At 40.7% G+C, this 15,220-nt stretch overlaps 1 protein-coding gene across 1 annotated transcript in view; it reads right to left on the bottom strand.

Annotated features, from left to right (window-relative positions):
* Positions 1-15,220, bottom strand: part of NUB1 (negative regulator of ubiquitin like proteins 1) — a 118,004-nt gene that overhangs the window by 24,368 nt on the left and 78,416 nt on the right. The window contains exons 9-12 of the mRNA XM_029588424.1: positions 12,139-12,325; positions 5,780-5,887; positions 5,500-5,652; positions 1,214-1,360 (exon numbers count right to left, since the gene is read on the bottom strand). Of these exons, the coding sequence (XP_029444284.1) occupies positions 1,214-1,360; positions 5,500-5,652; positions 5,780-5,887; positions 12,139-12,325 (595 nt within the window). The remainder of the gene's footprint in view (positions 1-1,213; positions 1,361-5,499; positions 5,653-5,779; positions 5,888-12,138; positions 12,326-15,220) is intronic.

The raw sequence follows: 15,220 nt of genomic DNA, 5'->3' as shown, positions 1-15,220 counted from the left end.
CAAGAAATAGATCAACTATTTGGGATCTGATGGGTACTTGTGACCTGGACTGTCCATCGGGACCTTGGTCTGACCCAGCATGGCACTTCTTATGTTTTTAACTGTATGGTAATATAGAAAACCATCTGTGACATCATGACAATGCAAAAGGGGTCATCTGAGATATGCTTAGATGCGTAACACATAAAGACCAACTGGCTCATCCAGTCTGCCCAGATTCCAGCTGTAGAAAATTGGATATTGCTCTTTACATAACTCAGGTTTTTGTCATCTTCTTCTTTAGGTCTCTACCATCCTGCATAGATGAGCATATAAGTTCTTACACTTAATCCAACACCCAAGCCTTCCCACTACCATCTCTTACCACCAAGCTATGTAATAATCGAAACAGCTGTCAAAACTAAGGAGGCTGTTGCCCTAACATTTGGTCATTTAAGTCACTGTGGCCTTGCTGGCTAGTACCTGGCTACCACCAATCTGGTTGGTTCTAGGGAAGCTCTAGCCTGCTAGTTCACTTGCTTGTGCTTCTTTTATCCACACGTTGTTTTCTCTTTATCACTTCTCTCCTTGCATCTGCTCTTGAGGGAGTGAAGAGTGAGCTGTCTGCAGTACTGCCACCTGCTCACCTTGTTCCTACCACTGTCTTCTATATCTGTCCCAAGATGTTAAAGTTGCGGTTGCCTCTTCCTCTGCTGATAGGCTATTTCAAGCATCTCAATAAAGATATATTTTCCTCAAAGGACCTCTGAACCTTCGACCCTGCAGCTACAGATCATGACCCCCTATTCCTTGAATTTCCTTTTCTATAAACAAGATTTCCCTGCCTTTGGTGGCTTTAAATTAGAATCAGAGTTTTCCCTCTAACAAACCTTTCTGTACTGAACATAAAACAGTTCCAGCATTATAGTTAATATTTTGAACATTAACCTGCTAGAACTCTCAAAGGTCAATGGTACTATTTAATTATTCAGATTTGGTGAGATTCTCATTAGTAGAATCTGATCCTGGGATTTTCTGAAATTGATTTGGGGGACCGGGAAGGATTTTTAATTCATGAAGCATAATTTGCTTAAAACGTTTTTGGTTTTTTTTAAATTTTCTTCTTGGTCACTAGAATAAATAGTTGCATATTTGTATCTACCTAATTACTAAAAACTATCGCAGTAGGAGATCTATGTTTTTATATTTAGCATTATTTCTTGACCATACCAACCTGTAAAGCACGATCCAGATCCCCATTTGCTTGGTGAAGGGCCTCAGAAGCAGTTTGCTCAGAGTATCCTAGGCTTCTTAGCGTATTTATTTTATCCAATCTCACTCTTCTCTTTTCTTTTTCCTCCTTTCTTATTTTTGCTTTTTCCTGTAAAAATAGTATATGATTACATCACTGGTTCCTCGTAAGTTAAGGGTTTTGGGGTCATACACTATTCAGTGGCTTAGTAGCTTGAGGGTCATGGACATGGCTCAGTAGGATGATGTGGGATATACCTATTCGTTAATGGCTCTGAGGGATGTGGAACAGTAATTATATCCCTCTGTACAGATCCCCACGTTTAGCCATCTTTATACCTTCCCACCTGTATGATCTGAAATATCGGCCAAAAGGTGTTCTCTTCCCAGGGCAGACTGAACAGCAACATGCAGATCTGATTGGCAGATATGCACTCTGAGGTGTATATTCAGTCACCGCCTGGATACTTATTCATACTATTCAGTAATGCAGGCACACTGCTGAATATGGCCAGCTAACTTACAGTTCTTTGGCCTGACCAGACTTAGCTGGCTACATTATCTCTCTAACTCTGAATATCCGAGATAGCTGGATAACATAGTCGGTTAATTCAACTCCTTCAAGTTAGGCCCCCCCAGACGGCTCCTAACTAATCCAGCTATATTTTAGCCAGCTAATAAGTTAACCAGCTAGAATTTAGCTGGACAAGTGCCCAAGTCTTCATTTAGTCTTATAGCTTTTGAGTTATCCAGCTAAATACTTTTTAATATGGACCTCTTTGTGTTTAAACAATTTTTATTGTCAATCCAGAGAAAATGCAAAGAAAAGTATGACATGGTAAGTATAACATATGGAGTATAAAACAGATGAATACAATGGCATCACCCACAATGTCAAACAGCTGAAAAAATGGACTTTTTATCATTGCTTACACCTCAGCCCCTCGACCCCTCCCACACAACCATGACCACATAGAGTATGTAGTGCAATTGTGAAATGAAGAATTATACGCACAGATCATGAATAAATATATGAAAGGGAAAGAGTAATTCAGTTGCAAGTATCAAGAGTATTATATATATAAGGTAAGTGAGTAATCCATCTGGAGCAAGACCAACTGGGAGTTTCAAATAAGAAGGAACACCATGGTGGGTACTGGCGCCAGTACAAAAAGTGGTCAGGATATCAAAGGAAGTGCAAAGATTGTGTATCTCAAACAACCTAAAAACAATAGTATAAAAACAAGGACTCTAATAGGCATACGCCTCCAGGCCATGGTTCAAAACCAGGAAAAGTATATCGAACACTATAATTGCACCTCCAACCATGTAATATATGAGCCCCATGTGTGTAGGAACCCCTTTAATCTGTTGTGATTAGTCTACTCAGCTGGTAGTAGGTATACAATCTGTGTTGTATTTTTGCTAGACTAGGTGTGGTGGTATTTTTCCAATGTACTGCAATTTCTGTCCTGGCTGCAATAAAAACATGAAGCATAAAGTGGTGTTGTTCTTTTTTATGCCCCTGTATGGGAAGACCCAACAGTACATGCCAGGGTTTGGCTACTACCTGCACCTGTAGTACTCGGGAGAGCCATGAAAAGAGAAATTGTCATAGTTGTGCTATTTTAGGGCATTCCCACCATATGTGGTAATAAGTACCAATTTGTCCGCACTTTCTCCAGCAACTGTCTGTGAGGGCTGGATTGAATCTGTGCAATGTTACTGGAGTGCAATGTTACTGGAGTGTAATGCCAGCGATATATTAATTTATAGCAATTTTCCTGCAATCCACTGGACATGGAGCATTTCCTAGCCGTGTGATATATTGCCGCCCAGTCTCTCTCATCTAGGGTGGATTGAAAATCCGTTTCCCCAGAGAGTACGGTGCCTGGGTTTAGAAGTGGGCTGTCCGTTAAGAAGGTTATATATTTTAGATATCACTCCCCTGAGTGTCTCAGCATGTTTACAAAAATGTCCAAATAATGTGCCTGTCACTTTTACAGTGCCTCGACGGAGGCCTCGCTGTATGAAATGATAAAGTTTGGCATCGTGTAAGACGTCAACCCCTACCAGTGAGTACCTATCACAGATTTATGCTAAAGACATGGGGGTTCCTTGATGGAGCACCTGTTCCAGTCTGGTAATACCAGCCTGGATCCATTGCTTTGAAGTCTGGGATAAAGCCGTATCAGAGTAAACAGTGTTTGAAAACAAACTGGACAAAGGAAAATAGTGTTCCTTCCCCACCAGAACCGTTTTCCACTGGTGCCACACCTTGATGGTAGTTTGTAATGCGTATGGGAAGTGTTGAGTGGGTGCCCATGTCTTCATAGGTTGCCACGGCAAGGCGAATATGGACCTCTTTGAATCCAGCAAATGCTTTAGCTCCAGTAGAAGCCAGGTTTCCATTTTAGGGGCTTATGGATAGCAGGGTTAAGGAAGGAGTGGTAACAATTTTATGTCCATTTTGTGTCTTTTCAAAAATCCAAATCTCACAGCTAACACTTGCAACAATCAATTACTTTTTCCATCAGTGACCTAAATTATTTTTCAAACGGTGTATTCATAGAGAAATTCTTCTGTGTGGCCCTAAATAGTACTATATGCACATGAACCACCAGAAAAGATATAATCATAATACACTCAGGGCTTTTTATTCAGGGGGTACTTGCTGGTACTGTTTATTTCATTTATTTATTTTCAGGATTTATATCCCGCACTATCCATGGTTCTAAGAGGGTAACAGAAGAACATTCACAATTAATATAAAGAACATTCAAAACACATGTACACATATTAATAAAGAATTAACAAAAAGACTCAAGAAGATACATTAACCACAGATAAAAATTAAAACAACATTACAACAAATTACCAGTTTCTTTTTCCTCCACCTGCTTGATTTGCCCTGTGGTCCCTCAAAAATATAACATGCATCCTTGCATGAGACTACAGACACCTTTTTTTTTTCCAGAACACTGCTAATTCTATTTTTCATGTGTCGATGTGTGTGTTATGATTACGTCTTTTTTTAGCACTATTCTGTGCCACACATGAGAATTTGTCCAGAATCTATGAACACTTGGTTCAAAAAATAATTTACATTACTGTTGGAAAAAGTAATTGATTTTGGCAAGTGTCAGTTGTGAGACAGGGATTTTTGGAAAGACCCAAAATTAACATGAAGGCATTTGAAATTGTCTAACTATAACTGGTTAGGTTTTAAAGTTTTTAGGCCTTGTGTGGCCGGATAACTTGAGACAACCAGCTATATCTTAAAGAAGTTAAGTGGCACTGTTTTATTAACCAAAAAAAAGTACAGTGTGGATCTCTGGCCCAATTCCAACCTCCCTCCCTCCTCAATATTTAACAAATGGCCCCACATCCTACCAAAGTCCTCCGCAAGTTGGCCTCCGCCCTCCTCCTACCGCCCTTCCTGATTCCACTGAAAATGTTCTAAGGGCCCCTCCTCTCCCCCCCCCCCCCCTCAAGCTGGTCCTTTGATTGCCCTTCAGCCAAGATCGTGGTGCTGCTTTCAACATTAACTAACTTATCCTATATTAACGAATTTAGCCCGACAAGCGGCATCATCCCTGGAACACCTCCCATGTTATTCACCACGTGGATAAACTGAAACTCCGACATTTGTCTAAGTGCCGAGCTGAGCAGGCTAATGCACAGAATATTGCCCCCCATTGTTGCTCAAATGTGAGAGCAGGCTACAGCCAATACTTGCGCACTTCAGAGAAGTTACAGAAAGGCCCACTTCTTACTCAGATAAATCTGTATAAGCAAAACTGCAACTGGGATGGGTGAGCATGAGGCTGGGTGGCAGGAACATTTAAGTTAGAACGGAGAAGCACCAAAACCAAAGTAAATATGTGGCTATGTTAAAGCTTCCTGATATATGCTTTTCTTTCTTCTAATAATCAGTGTGAAGATAGCTATCGCCTGAAGATGAAGTTAACTCACACCCACTCCTATAGAGGGTACTTTTTAAATCCAAAACCCACTCCTAACTAGCTTTTTCTGAAAAAAAAAATATATATAGAAGGCCGGTGAGCACTGATTAAACTAGCAACTTTAGCCCTAAGGCAGTTTGAATAGCTGGCCTCTCCTAGGAATCCCTACTGTGATTTACTCTGGGAAGCTGCTAGAACAAGGAAATCAAATATAAAGCACACCAAATTCAAAGCAGATTTAAAAAGCCAAAGATCTTTTTTAAAAATCAGAAATACTTAGCAAAGAGTAGAGCCCAGTGAGTACCTCTCTCGTGTTGGCAATGTGACTGGCAGCATACTCTACATTCCCATCGCAAGCTCTCAGACTCAGCCGTGCTTCCTGAGGGAAGAACCCCAGCTGTAGCAAACTCTCCACTTTTGCAGGATCTATGAAGAGCTCCTTGTATAAACTATTCGCCTACAAATAACAGCAACAAAGAAATAATAAACTGGAAGGAAAAGGCATTCAGATCTGGCACGCATTCATTAATCCGCAGGAGAGTGACAGAAAAATATTCTGCTGGGGTGAAACAACAGAGTCTTACCTTTGAAAGATAATCCATGGATTCTTTTGCTCGACCGTTGTGAAAATGCAATATTCCCTGAAGCAGGTAAAGCCTTAGAAATAATACCTTCTCTCTTCCATAGCTTCCCTGGAATATTTTAAAGAAAAATAATAATTAAAAAATGTCTTTGATATGATATTACTAGGTCAAAACATTTACAATTAAAGCCATGCTGGATTTTCTGCACCAGAAAATATCATCTGTATATTTATAGATAGATCTCTACTGCAGAAATGTATCTATAAAGAGCATCTTTCATCCAAATGACTTAAAAACACTTTGCAATCTGATAGTGGCACATCTTAAGAACATAAGAAATTGCCATGCTGGGTCAGACCAAGGGTCCATCAAGCCCAGCATCCTGTTTCCAACAGAGGCCAAACCAGGCCACAAGAACCTGGCAATTACCCATACACTAAGGGGTAGATTTTATTAAAGTACGCCTGCGCGTTCTTTTGTTCGCTCACCAGGCGCAAACAAAAGTACGCTGGATTTTAATAGATACGCGGGTAGCCGCGCGTATCCTTTAAAATCCGGGGTCGACGCGTGCAAGACTGCCCAAAATTGGCAGCCTGTGCGCGCCGAGCCGCACAGCCTGCCTCCGTTCCCTCCGAGGCCGCTCCGAAATCGGAGCGGCCTCGGAGGGAACTTTCCTTCCACCCCCCGCACCTTCCCCTCCTTTCCCCTACCTAACCTACCCCCCAGCCCTATCTAAACCCCCCTACCTTTGTTAGAAACGTTGCGCCTGCTTGAGGCAGGCGTAACTTGCGTGTGATTCCCCGGCCCGGGAGCGGTGTCGGAGGCCTTGGCCTCGCCGCTGAAACGCCCCCGGTCCCGCCCCCGAATGACGTGCCGCCGTGACACGCATCCTGGGGCTTGTCCACGCCGCCGAACCTATTCAACATAGGCTCGCCACGCGCAGGAGGAGGTTGGGGCAGGATTTCGGGGGGTACGTGCGTATCTTACGCACGTACCCCTTTGAAAATCTGCCCATAAGAAGATCCCATGCTATTGATGCAATTAATAGCAGTGGCTATTCTCTAAGGGCCAGATTTTAAAACTTATGCGCGGGCGTAGATTTGTGCGCGCAACCCGATGCACACAAATCTACGGCCGATTTTATAACATGCGCGGGCAGCCGCACGCATGTTATAAAATCCGGGGTCGGCACGCGCAAGGGGGTGCACACTTGTGCACCTTCGCATGCTGAGCCCAAGGGGAGCCCTGATGGCTTTCCCCTCCAAGGGGGAAGGAATTTTTTTTGGATCCCCCCCACCTTTCCCTCCCTTCCCCTATCTAACCTACCCCCGGTCCTACCTAAATCCCCCCCCTACTTTATTTGATGGAGTTACGCCTGCCGGCCAGCTGCCGGTACACAAACCTTCGGCACGGCCGCTGAGCCCCGGCCCTGCCCAGAACGCCACAACGCCCATGGCCCCACCCCCGATCTACCCATTTTCGAAAGCCACAGGACATACGTACGTCCCGGGGCTTGCACGCGCCACCGATCCTATGCAAAATAGGCTCAGCGTGCGTGGGGCAGATTTTCTTGGGTTACGCGCATAGCCTTTGAAAATCTGCCCCTTAGTAAACTTGATTAATAGCAGTTAATGGACTTCTCCTCCAAGAACTTATCCAAAACTTTTTTGTACCCAGCTACACTAACTGCACTAACCACATACTCTGGCAACAAATTCCAGAGCTTAATTGTGCGTTGAGTGAAAAAGAATTTTCTCTGATTAGTTTTAAATGTGCTACTTGCTAACTTCATGGAATGCCCCCTAGTCCTTCTATTATTCAATAGTGTAAATAACAGATTCACATTTACACGTTCAAGACTCTCATCATCTAAAAGACCTCTATCATATCCCCCCTCAGCCGTCTCTTCTCCAAGCTGAACAGCCCTAACCTCTTCAGCCTTTCCTCATAGGGGAGCTGTTCCATCCCCTTTATCATTTTGGTTGCCCTTCTCTGTACCTTCTCCATCGCAACTATATCTTTTTTGAGATGCGTTGACCATAATTGACACAGTATTCAAGGTGCGATCTCACCATGGATCGATACAGAGGCATTATCACATTTTCCGTTTTATTAACCATTCCCTTCCTAATAATTTCTAACATTCTGTTTGCTTTTTTGACTGCTGCAGCACACTGAGCCGACGATTTTAAAGTATTATCCACTATGATGCCTAGATCTTTTTCCTGAGTGGTAGCTCCTAATATGGAACCTAACATCGTGTAACTACAGCAAGGGTTATTTTTCCCTATGTGCATCACCTTGCACTTGTCCACATTAAATTTCATCTGCCATTTGGATGCCCAATCTTCCAGTCTTGCAAGGTCCTCCTGTAATGTATCACAATCTGCTACTCTGAATAATTTTGTATAGTCTGCAAATTTTGAAAATGTGTTAATACAAACAAAATTTAGTTTTAGAGCTGAAGATTTACATATTGTCCCCCTTCTATTCAGTTCAGATTTGATCATGTTATGTTCACTATTGCAAAGTGGTCCCACCACCGTTACCTTTCTCACCAAATCCTGCATTCCATTAAGAATTAAATCTAAAACAGCTCCCTCTCTCATTGGTTCCTGAACTAATTGCTCCATGAAGCAGTCGTTTATTCCATCCAGGAATTTTGTCTATAGCATGTCCTGATGTTACATTTACCCAGTCAATATTGGAGTAATTGAAATCTCTTATTATTACTGCACTGCCAAATTGGTAGCTTCCCTGATCTCTCTTAGCATTTCATCATTTGTTTGATCATTTTGGCCAGGTGGACGGTAGTGTACTCCTATCACTGTACTCTTACCCAAAACACATAGGTTTTCAACCCATATAGATTCTACTGAGCATTTAGTCTCTTGTATGATCTTTACCCTGTTGATCTCTATACCCTCCCAGAAATAAAGGGCTACACCCCCACCAAGTTGATCCTCCCTATCATTGCGGTATAATTTGTACCCTAATATAGCACTGTCCCATTGGTTATCCTCCTTCCACCAGGTCTCTGAGATGCCAATTATGTCAATCTCATCATTCACTGCTATACATTCTAACTCTCCTATCTAACTTCTTAGACTTCTGGCATTGGTATACAGACATTTCAAAGTGTGTTTTTTGTTTGTATTAACAACCTTCTTTTCAGTTGATATGGACTGATCAACCAAGCCTGCCTATTTATTTCATCATCAGTATTTGGTTTGACAAGATGCTGCTCTATGTCTTGTCCTGAACTGCTGCCAGATAGCTCAAACACAATCAAACAGCCAGGCAAACTTGCAAATACAGTTTCCTTTATTCCTCTTCTGGATCCATCTACTGCTCAGATGGTAAGTTCCTTCTTTTAGATAGTAAGCATGCCATACGTATACAGAGGGCAGTGATATTCAGAGTTATCTGAGTAAGAGTGTTGGGATAAGTATTGATTAACTTTATTCATGGTGATCTGAATAGCAGTAAAAAAAACAAACATGTATCCACTTGCTTAAAAATTGCCACTGGACCTATAATTATACAACAGGACAAATATTTGGCAATTGTTGAGAGGTGCCAGTTGATGCCCTAGATTAAAGTCTTTCATATAAGTCATAGATTTGGCATCCCCATTAAGATGCATGAGAATGAGTCTGAATTTTATGAGAAGGGATCTAGTTTCAACAACAACTGGTACATAATTTGAAAGCTTTAACAGGCAAATTAATCAAGGGCACCAAAATGCACCACTGAGAATAATACAGTTTGATACTGTAAACCACGCCTGTTTACTAAACCGTCTATCAGATATAGGAATCACAGGAGCCGCCCTCAGTTGGTTTAACTCATTCCTAAGTAACAGAGGCTATAAGGTTAAAATCAATAACAAGGAATCTCCCCACACCAATTCTCCATTCGGAGTCCCCCAGGGCTCCTCTTTATCTCCTACTTTGTTTAACATCTACCTCCTCCCCCTCTGCCATCTTCTCACAACATTAAAATTGAAGTTCTACATTTACGCAGATGACGTTCAAATTCTGATCCCCATCACTGGCTCCTTGGACTCCGCAATCAAGTTATGGGATTCTCACTTACAAACTATCAACCTCCACCTTACAGATCTCAACCTGGTGCTTAACACCACCAAGACAGAACTTTTGCTTATCACTCCAGAAATCAGTCATCCCCAACAACAGATGTGCGCTAATATCCAAACTTCACACACTAGAGACCTCGGAGTCATCATTGATAGTCACTTGAGCTTAAAGAAATTTGTAAGCCATACTACCAAGGAGTGCTTTTATAAATTACAGGTGCTCAAAAAACTTAAACCCCTACTATACCACCATGACTTTAGAACTGTTCTCCAAGCCATCCTTTTCTCCAAGGTCGATTATTGCAATTCTATACTGCAAGGTCTGCCCGCTGCTATTACAAAACCCCTCCAATTGCTTCAAAATGCAGCAGCAAGAATACTAACTAACACCAATTGGAGAGAGCACATCACACCTATTTTAAAAGTTCTACACTGGCTCCCAGTCAACTTCAGAATACTCCACAAATCACTCACAATTATCCACAAATGCATATACCATCAGACCCCTCTTGACCTGATACAACCGCTCAAACTACACACTACGATCAGACCGACAAGGGATGCTTATAAGGGATCACTATACGTTCCCCCGAATAAAATGGTACACAGATTAAATTTCAGAGAGCGGGCTTTCTCAACAGCAGGCCCCTCCATTTGGAATGCCTTGCCCTCTGACCTCCGACAGGAAACCTGCCTTCAGACCTTTAAAAAGAAACTCAAAACATGGCTGTTCGGCCGAGCCTTTCCGTGCGCCTAGACCAAATTTACATCACTGATATTTTAATGTTCTGTTCTCGTTACGCTCCACATAATCACTCATTAAATCACATAGATGTCTTAATCTTAAAAAGTATCCTTAGAGATTGGCTATTCTAGCCACCCTCACTCATGTATAAAGTATCCTGTTGTTCTATACTCTTGTTTTCCCCCTCTCTTTTTCCAATCCCGAGTTGCTCACCCTTGTTATAATGTAAATTTTTGACTCCGCCAATATCTGCCTCTTGTAATATGTTTATTGGCTATGTTATTGTTAAAATCTTTGTTCGATGTAAACCGAGTTGATTTGATCTGCATCAAGAAATTCGGTATAGAAAAGCCTTAAATAAATAAATAAATAAAAGCCTTAAATAAATGCACAAGTGGTGAACAACCCTAAATATCCCTTAAAAAGCTGGGCAGACTAGATGGACCATTTTGGTCTTTTTCTGCTGTCATTACTAAGTTAAGAAATTTTTTTAAATCAATAATGGAGTGGTAATTCTCATATCATAGCACTGAAATTATGCAGAAAGGAATCATCACCATATTTCTAATGTCCTCTATCCAAATCATTGTACTACCATCCATTAACCTATCAATTTTTATTTTTACCCCAATTTTCTTTTATCCAATTTCATCAATATGGTTTAAAAAACCTCTTATAACAATTTTTATGTAGCTCTCAGATTTCCATTCTCAATTGGCAAAGCATATTCTCAATTAGCAAAATATTCCCTGATATTCACTACCCCAAAGAAAACCTTTTGGCGTTATTCATGGAGTTGCAAAGTCTGTCGGGTAATCATCAGGACAGATGAGATAAAAACATTTGGAGTCCAGCTGGATCAGACAATAGCTGGATGTTTTCATGTATATAAAGCAGTGACAAAGAAAAATTCATCAAACAATGGGATTTTTTAAAAAAGTTCATTGGTCTCATTGGAATGAATGCAGACAGTTGAGATAAGTACTTTGTTCACACTTATGCCCTTTGAAATTGAAGGAACAAGTCATTGAATAACAACCCCTGAGGAAGCTTACAGGGTGAAACAAAGGGCTTCTTTTTGGGAATTGAAAAATACGTAAAAATTTTCTTTGGGGTAATGAACAACAAGGAATGTTTTGCCAATTGCGAATGGAAATCTGAGAGCTATATAAAAGTTGTTATAAGAGGTTTTTAAACCATACTGGTGAAACTGGATAAAATAAAACTTGAGTACAAATAGAAATTGGTAGGTTATTGGGTGATAGCACAATGATTGGCTGAAGGACACCAGAAATATGGTGGTAATTCATTTCTGCCTATTTGCAGTGTTATGAGTATTACCTCTCCATTATTGCTAAAAATAAAAAAAAAAAGAGTTTTTATATATAAAATAAAAAAAATTAAAACATTTTAAAGGGATATTTAGGGATGTTCACCACTTGTGCCTTGTGCATTTATAGATTTAACAGGCAGCCATAGAGCGCAGCGGTCTTACAACAGTTCCCACAAGCTTACTTTTATATGGACCAGTCGTTCCTGATTTTCTCCATAGCATTTCTTGAAGCATTTTTGGGCAGTGTCTAACTTCTTTCCTGCATCGTCCAGGCAGTCCAGCTCTTCCAGCCGAAAGTAGCACCACACGATGTCCAGCTGCAGCACGGCATAATTATCCACAGAATTGAGCAGCTCTGCTCCACACTTGCTGCAAAAGGTGGCAAAGCGCCCAATGACATACCTCTTTAGCATCAGCAGAAAGCCCAAAACCAGAGTAACAGAAAATGAAATGCTTGGGCCATGACAGGTTCAAGAATTGAAAGCTTTCTTTGACATTATCATTACTTCAAACAGTGCACTATGAAAAAAAGAACATTTTTCTAGAGTTACATAGGAACTTTTTTTGCTTTGTTTTTCCTTTATTTTTTTTCTTTTTTAGTAATACTTCAAATAGGAAAATGGGTGTTTGGTGAGTTAGTACATAAGGGCTTTTACAGTTTTCATGGTTCGCTTCCACGTTCTATTTCCATGCACCACAAGCTAAATTAAAAGCACTGGAAAAATGTATCTCTTCCACCAGCTTCATCGTGAGGCTGGAAATATGCTCGGAAAGGTTGCTGGAGCTCTGCTGATTTCATGGGAAACTAAAATGACTCTGTCGCTTCTCAGGAGCTGAAACTGATGATAGGTCGGGCAAAATGAAGGACTAATAGAAGCAAAATACTAGAGATTCAGAGGACATCATCAAATGGCAGCTACAAACTTCCCAAAGCAGGGTATGATTTGTCTATAAATGCCCAAGTATCAATCAGATTAGTACTACTCTAAGAAAAGCTCTCTGGCTACCCAATTATGAAAAGCAAACTCTTCAGTTCACAACTGGATAGCATGAAGTTCAATGAACACCATGCTAGATTCCTGGGTAGCTGATATATTCCTTTAGTGGTGATAGGATCATTTTTTACTATAACACAAATACCTCACTGACTGCAGGATGTAATGTATCTTGCACTTATAACAGTAGTTTTAAATACAATTTTGAGAGGCTGTGAGATTGCTACAATAAGAATGAAGAGCCATCTAGTGGCTCTGTCTGGGAAAAATGTATTTATGTTGCAATCCAAGGCCCTATTGTAGTAAGGTGCGCTCCGCTGTGTGCACATCACTGCGGGATTGTGCAAGTATTTTTGTGCCCACAACTTCGCTCTTGATTTAACATGGAGTTTGGCTCACACAAAGTGGGTGCTCAAAGATAATTATGCACACAAATTTGTGCTTCTCCATGCAAATCCCATGTTAGAAACATAATGGCAGAAAAAGACTGTATGGCCCTTCTAGTCTTCTCAATCACCCAATTAATTTAGCTTTACAATTCCCATCACTCCCTCAGAGATCCCCTGTGTATCTCCCATGCTTTTTTGAATTCAGATACTGTTTTTGTCTCAATCATCTCCACTGGGAGGCCCACAAAGAAATATTTCCTAGGACTACTCCTGAGTCTACCCCCTTTCAGCCTCAACTCATGATTCCTCATTCTAGAGCCTCCTTTCCATTGAAAAAGGATCACCTCCTGTGCATGGAAACCTTTTGAGATATTTAAATGTCTCTTAGCATATTTCCCTTATCTCGCCTTTCCTCCTGGGTGTACATGTTTAGATTTTTAAGTCTATCCCCATATGCTTTAGAACGAAGATCACAGACCATTTTAGTAGCCACTCTCTGGACCGACTACAACTGCATTATATCCTTTTGATTACTGCCCAATGCAGAGAGGTGTGTAGGCTTAACTCCTGTTTTCTTAAAGCTGGAAATGTAACTCTTGGTCATTTCTGGGGCCAGTGTTAAGTCTATGGGACTGAGCTTGGAGTTTGTGGTGCACGTATTCTGTACTTGGGATTTGTGCACAAATCATGTTTTATGCACAGAGAACATGTTTTGTACTCCTAACGTTTAGAAACACAACTTTCATGCACACATGTTTTGTGCTCACAAAGCATACTTTTGAGCACATATTTTAAGGTTAACATGCTTTTTTTTTTTTTTTACTCCAGATGCACTGGCATAACATTAGCTTACTGCAAGCGGAGTTAACTCTTTTTTAGCACCCATTTTTTACTTGTGTCTTATTACATCAGGGCCCAAATTAGCATTTCCTCTTAAATTCTGCAGGTATTTGAAGTATAACATTATAGATCAATAAATAAAGGAGTAAAATGGAAATATATAAACATACATCACACGTAATAACAAGCAAGCAGAATTATTACCACCACAGTATTACTTGTGAGGAATAACCCAAATTGATACAAGAAAAGTATTTTGAACAAATGAATAAAAAACATTCTGTTGAATGATTGGTGATTTATATCCTAACTCATGTTAAAATTCAGTTTTTTAAATATATCATCCTGTTCTTAATGTGCTACGTTTTGACTTCTGGCTTTAAAAAGTCTTCACACTAACATTCTGCTGCTGTCTGTAATATCTTATAAATGCTGTAGCTTTAAATAGACACCATGATCTGTGTCTCTGAATAGACATCATGATGTGTGCCTCTTAAACATGGTACGCCGTCATGGTTGTATGTGTACTATGTGACCGTAACCATAAAGAAAATGTACAGAGAATAAAGCTGTGAAGGTTTCAGCAGTGTGTCCTGAACACTAAACAGTGAAGTGCAGGTGAAGCAGAGTGCCACCGTACAGCCCCACCTCTGAGTTTCTCTACAGAATTGTCTTTGTGGGAATGAACAAGGAATGGAGTGACTTATACAGTATTCACAGCAGTAGTGCCCAGATGGACACTTGTATTATTTTATACTGTGTGCATCAATAGGAAGCAGAAAGCTTCTGGTCTGCATGGAGGATGCCAGCATACAAACATAGAATGTACATCCCAACAGAGGATAAGATGAGGTGAAATGTGAGGGACACAGAAGAGACAGAAAGCCCCGACAAATGTAAAAGAAAGGGGCATAGTACAGCATGGTAGTGAGAGAGGAGAATTTCTGGGACTTGCAAGTCAAACCTGTTCTTCCACTGACTGACATATCTCCCTGTAAGTTTACTTAATTGCAACTGGATAAAATTAGATTGCCCCTCCT

Source organism: Rhinatrema bivittatum, chromosome 2 (genome assembly GCF_901001135.1).
Source record: "Rhinatrema bivittatum chromosome 2, aRhiBiv1.1, whole genome shotgun sequence".
Taxonomy (NCBI): domain Eukaryota; kingdom Metazoa; phylum Chordata; class Amphibia; order Gymnophiona; family Rhinatrematidae; genus Rhinatrema; species Rhinatrema bivittatum.
Note: the sequence above shows the minus strand (reverse complement) of the source record. Positions and strands in the feature narration are given on the sequence as shown.